Source organism: Pundamilia nyererei, unplaced genomic scaffold (assembly GCF_000239375.1).
Source record: "Pundamilia nyererei isolate P.nyererei 1_Seehausen unplaced genomic scaffold, PunNye1.0 scaffold00039, whole genome shotgun sequence".
NCBI classification, from domain to species: domain Eukaryota; kingdom Metazoa; phylum Chordata; class Actinopteri; order Cichliformes; family Cichlidae; genus Pundamilia; species Pundamilia nyererei.
The window spans coordinates 1,203,481-1,209,456 of record NW_005187440.1 but is presented as its reverse complement, the minus strand read 5'-3'; the positions used below and the strand labels follow the sequence as shown (position 1 = coordinate 1,209,456).

General features: G+C 40.1%; 2 protein-coding genes across 2 annotated transcripts in view; both read right to left on the bottom strand.

Moving 5' to 3' along the window:
- Nucleotides 1-4,347, bottom strand: part of bsna (bassoon presynaptic cytomatrix protein a) — a 111,083-nt gene extending 106,736 nt beyond the window's left edge. The window contains exon 1 of the mRNA XM_005730715.1: nucleotides 3,903-4,347. Within this exon, the coding sequence (XP_005730772.1) occupies nucleotides 3,903-4,292 (390 nt within the window). The 5' untranslated portion in view covers nucleotides 4,293-4,347. The remainder of the gene's footprint in view (nucleotides 1-3,902) is intronic.
- A 7-nt stretch (nucleotides 4,348-4,354) lies between these two features.
- LOC102194730 (acanthoscurrin-2-like) overlaps nucleotides 4,355-5,976 on the bottom strand; it is a 39,257-nt gene continuing 37,635 nt past the window's right edge. Inside the window, exons 2-3 of the mRNA XM_005730856.1 lie at nucleotides 4,448-4,722; nucleotides 4,355-4,365 (exon numbers count right to left, since the gene is read on the bottom strand). Coding sequence (XP_005730913.1) covers nucleotides 4,355-4,365; nucleotides 4,448-4,722 — 286 coding nt within the window. The remainder of the gene's footprint in view (nucleotides 4,366-4,447; nucleotides 4,723-5,976) is intronic.

Here is a 5,976-nt window from a genome sequence, read left to right as displayed (position 1 = left end):
CTCATTCCCGCTGCTTCACACTCGGCTGCGAACCGTTCCAGTGCGAGCTGGAGGCCCTCACCCGATGAAGCCAACAGAACCACATCATCTGCAAAAATCAGAGATGAGATTCTGCACAATGCAAGTTGACGCACAGTTAATCAACATGATTCGTTATCGAAGAATGTCATAAATGGCTTAAAACGCCTTTCTTATCAGTTTTTGACATTTTCCATTAAACTGTTTTGACATTTAACTAAATATTTTAGTGTTTCTTAGTTTTAGACTAGTCAATTAGTCTACTTTTTTCCCCTCATTTAGTTGAGTAAGAATTTAGTCGCTTTCCTAGTGTGCAGATGGGTAGGTAATTATTACACTAATGCAAAAGTGCTATACCATTTGCAAAAGAAATACAGCCCGCTGACATGACAATATAATCCACAGTTTGTATATTCAGTGCATGATTCCAAATGACTCATCATTGTGCACAAATGCCAATTAATGGCATGAAAGCCAAGTTTCATAAATGCCACCTTCTTGAATTAGATATATCGATCATAATCTCTCTCTCATCCTGCTCTTTGGCTGGATAATTGATGTCTCTCTCCTGGTTTGGTGTTCTCAGTGTGAGATCAGATATGCAACTTGGAGTTCTCTATAAGACGACTCGCTCAGTTAAAGTACTTTTCTGCATTTTTTTGAATAAAACAATTTGGTTAAGCCTCAACATACAGGTGTAAAGAATTAAAACTTTGAGCGAGAAAATGTCTTGTGCCTTTTTGTGCCATTTATTTTTCCTGTCTTCTCCTTTTCCTATTAAAATATAATTTATTATAAAATATAAAAAACACACCTTTATTAATTGTATTCTAGCTTTCATGTGGTATTTTCTGTTCGTAAATACCCATAATAAAACATAGCTGATTCCTAATATAGCTAAAATAATCTCTTTCCTTGCCTGGCTGCATCTGTTTAATGTTAAATTATGCAAATCAAATCAGAACATAGCACAGCAGATATGGAGCATAGCCCTGCTTGTCGGATTACTAGGGTACATGGTACACTGATTAGAAGTGATATTAGTGGATAATGTTTAGATTAGGTATTAATCTATATCTGCAGACATAACATGGCTGGATCCCTTCACACACAGAAGTAAAGGAAGAAGTTTTTTTTTGTATAAGTCTAGATATCTCAGCGGAAGCAGAAAACCTTCAGTGTGTATTTTTTTCCTAAAAGGGTGGGAAAGAAATGTGTGGATTTCAATATAATAAACCCGAAAAATCTTTAAGGAGTGACAGACAGTCGTCAGTGTTCGCTTTGTGCATTATTGGATGTTATGGAGCATATTTGTTTAATTATGGCATTTAAATGTTTTATTTTTTTTATGCTTATGCTTACTAATCTCATGCTGTTGTTAGTAAATAAGTCATATTAATATTGTAATTTGCTTTGCATTAATAAGGTTTGCAGGACAGAACTGTGGGACCATTGACTTGCAGGGACATTGAAAACAGTGAGAATGTTAACAGGAGAAGAGAGCTGATCCATAATTCATACAAACCCAAACAACAGCAGGACCAGAGAATTAATCGGTACAAGATGGAGGGTTTGTGACTCAAATGCAGCAAACAGATGCAACATGTTTTCCCCCCATCTCTACCATTCTACAGATATAGATATATAGAAGATAATAAAGGGCTTCTTCACCTAAGTATATTGAGTTTTATGCTGTTGAGTTATATTTTCTCTACAGCAAATTTCTGTTGGTTCCTTCAACTGATTAACATCACAATTTATTGCACAGGTTTAATGCATGAAGGATGTACGTGTGTGTGTGTGTGCGTGTGTGTGTGTGTGTGTGTGTGTGTGTGTGTGTGTGTGTGTGCGTTTTCCATAAAGGGCTGTTTGAGGTTAAAGTTAGGGTGAGTACCAACATCAGTGAGTGTCCACAGACAGTATGCGTGTGACAGTCTATGTAGTGTTATTGTATGTGTGAAGCTATGTGAGTGTATACATGTGTATTTTGTGTTTTTTTAATATATAACAAGTCTGTGGCTTATCAATCTCTGCCTTCCCCCACTTCATTAGCTTCATTAGCACAATCCACTGTTATCAACATGTACTACTCACTCTCTCTTTCCACCAATTGACCTTTGAACTGAAGAAGCTTCTCGGATGAGAGGTGAAACGTCTTCAAGCAACTTAAAGAAGTCCAGACGCTTTTCTTTGCAAGCTCCTTTGACCACTCTCTCTTTCCTTCACATACACACACTGGACCGCAAGTAGAGGATCTGCAAATCTGATCTAAGTTTCGTACAAAAAATGATCACATACGAGCCTGACAGAAGTTGCTATCCTACAAATAGAGTAGGAGAGCTCAAAAAACACACAACAGCGGTAAAACCTTGACAGGCTATGCTGATAATTACTTAACATTAACACTGTATCCTTCACAGGAAGCTGACACCCTGCATATAAGCTCTAAAATCATCTTTGTTCTGACTATGTATTATGCAACCACCAGCTCCAGGCTAACACATTTTAAAGGATGTGTTTTGTGACGTAAAAGTATGACGACACAGCAAGTGTTAGTGATAATGAACAGGATTCCACATTTACTAAGCTGTATTAGTTTCCTTTTTTTTAAAAACAGAAAGAAGACTTTTACTTGCCAGCACAATCTGTGAGTGTTCTAACCCTGAATATAATTAGCCATTTACTATGCTAATTTGTTAGCATGGAGCAATGGGGGTGAATGATGTACTAGGTACATACTTCTGGTTTCAGTGTGCCAAAGCAAATGAAAAATGAGTCACAACAACACAAACACAGTTGTTTGTTTAATTCAGCGGAGTGTTTGTTGTGGTGTCTGTGAATGAGAAGCGCCTGTATCTGACAACAGTGGGAATCAATGAGTGTCGGCATGGCTAATATATCAGAGCGAGCCTTATGCTTTTGAATCTAGTGAGGTTGTGCTCTCTGTCTAAAATCTTTCTGCTCAGAGATGTTGATATTTGATATTAGTCATCAGATGCTGACAAGAGGCTGATAGTTTGACCCCATCACCAAAGGCGAGCATCGACCTCTCAATCAAAACGAGACTCTTAACCTTTTTCCTCCTCCTCATCCCTACATACACCTCTGAACATCGCACTAATCCATCCTTTCAACTTGTCTTTTGACTGCAAAATACAAGAATCCTTGGCCTTCTGTCTTCATATCACACCTAAGTTGAGTCTCATTTGTGACCCATGTGTCATGTCTTAGCACACTAATGGAGATTCTGGCACCAAGGAAGTGCTGTCACTTGATGAATCTACATATGCACAGTCTATCACAAATAAAGTTCTTCATGCAGCCTTTGTACTGCTTACTCAAACTGCTCACTGTTTTTATATAAATGACATGTATTTCTGAGAAAATATAACTTTATTCTTTCACACTTCCGGGCCCAACACTGCCCTCACCTTAAGCCATTTCTCCCATTTCTTTGATCACTGCATTTACTCCCTTCTTTCGGTCACTCACATCAGTTCAATCTGATCCAATTCAAATGTGTTTTATTGGTCAAAAAAGAAGTGCCTCTTCAAGCAAAAACTTCTCTCACTCCCTCTCCATATCTGTACTTCTTTTCATTCACTGACTCAACAGGCCAGAAAAAACATCTGAAACCATCTCTCTGTTCGATCCATTCTTCAACATTCAGAGTTTAACTGCGTGGCCCCCTTTTTTTCTGTTATTTCTAAACATTTAAAACTGAAGGATTGCCTTCTGTCCACCAATAGTATTAATTTGATAATTACCTAAACAATTAGTAATGAGCCTGATCATATTATTTATTCTATTGATGCATATATAGTGATATCTTAAAGCAAACAAATGGTCATGCAAGCACCTCTTGACTGTTAAATCTGACCTACCTCAGTGAGGTGGGGGTTGGGGTTGAATCCACACTGGTTGCAGACAGTGGCCTTGCACTGGGTGCAGGTGTTGTAGTTGGGTACAGCCGGTGGGTTAGACAGCTCTGTGGTGGTGCACACTGGGCACAGCTTGCTGCTCGGCATGGGTGCTATCTGTGGCACTGAGTATGGTGAGGTGGGTGTCACACCACGGTCAGGAGACAAAGAAGGAGACCGACCTGTCCTGGAGCCGCCGGAACCACTGAAGTCAACTTGGAGGTTTCGGCGAGAGGCATGTTGACCAGGACTTTGACCTCCATGACCCCCCATGCTAGACCCAGCTGGACCGTGACCCATCCCTTGACCAGACCCTGGGCCCTGCCCCATTCCAGAGGCCTGGCTGGACTGCATATGTCTAGGAGAGGTAGGAGCTTCGTGAGTGGCCAGGCGGTAAGGCTCACCAGCTCTTGACCCTATTCCTCCACTGCCCATTCCTCCTCCCATTCCCCCCATTCCTCCTGCTATTCCCCCCATTCCTCCTCCCATTCCCCCCATCCCTCCTCCACCTAATCCTCCCATTCCTCCCATCCCTCCTCCCATTCCCCCCATCCCGCCTCCACCTATTCCTCCCATAACTCCTCCCATTCCCCCCATCCCGCCTCCTCCCATTCCTCCCATCCCACCTCCTCCCATTCCACCCATTCCTCCTCCTCCCATTCCTCCCATTCCTCCCATCCCACCTCCTCCCATTCCACCCATCCCTCCTCCTCCCATTCCTCCTCCTCCATGGCCTCCTTGTTGCATGCCAGGCTTGGGACTACCCATTGAACCCATTGGACCCCTAGAAGAGACAAAGCAAAGGAAAAAAAAGTCAAAATCAGACGTTTCTGTTAAAATCTCTAAAACAGAAATTCATTCAACCTTCCCAAAAAGTGACAGCACACTGGCACTGCAGGTTAACTGATATTTAAGGAATTTGGATCAGGATATTGTTTCTTACACTCACCATAACCAAAATTATACTAAGGCACAAGTGTCATAAACAAATAAACAGTGGGCTTCTCTGGAAGGCAGTGTTCCAGCAGTAAACATTGTTGCAAATGTTTTCATAAGTAGCTTACATTGTCTATATTAATCTAGGTTCTTAAGCAGAATTACATTTATTTGTGGGTAACAGTCGAGATTACATTAAAATATGCCCAGTTAACACATCTACTGTATGGCAGTCCTTCCAGGATGCTTGTATTATCTGTATATAGGATAATAAGTTCATGGCTGATTATTGCTGGGACTAAATCACTCTGTACTGAAACACCAAAACATTGCCATTTATTTGTTTCTATTTCTTGCATATAGGTCAGACAAAGACTAAAAACTTTTTGTCTACAAAGGCAACACTGTATGTATTGTTGTAATAAGTAAGAAAAAATAATGATTATTGCTTTGGTCTGAGTTTACTTTGATTTTCTCTTGTCTAAACAGGGTTAAAAGTAAACATGCAGGCTTAAATATAAAGATGCATTCACTTAAAGCTTTTAATTAGTCAGGCTAAAGACTCTATTTTTAACTTGGAAAGGCCAAGGCCAATTAACTTCTCATTAGTGATCACAGTTGACTACAGCTGGTATTTTCTCTTTGCAGGCATAAAAAGGAATTGTTTAACAGCACTCGGTAAACTGACTGCCACTCAGAACAATTGAAAAGTCAAATAAACTCAGTGAAGATCTAAGAATGGGAGTTGTAGATTTACTCAAGTTTCAAATGTCTCTTGGAGCCATTTCTAAACAACTGCAGCTTCCAGGATCATCAGTTCAAACAATTGTCCATAACTACATGTTATTTGGATGTCATCGCTTTGCCAAAATCTGGAAGGACACCCAAACTCTCACCCTCAGATGAGAGGAAATTGGTTAGGATGTTCAGGAACAACCTGGGAACAACTACTCCTCAAGCCTGCCGTGATTTAGAAACTGCTGTAACACCAGCGCGACTGTCCACAGTGAGTTTTACATCATCATGGACTCAAATCAAATCAAATCAAATCAAATCAAATCAAATCAAATCAAATCAAATCAAATCAAATCAAATCAAATCA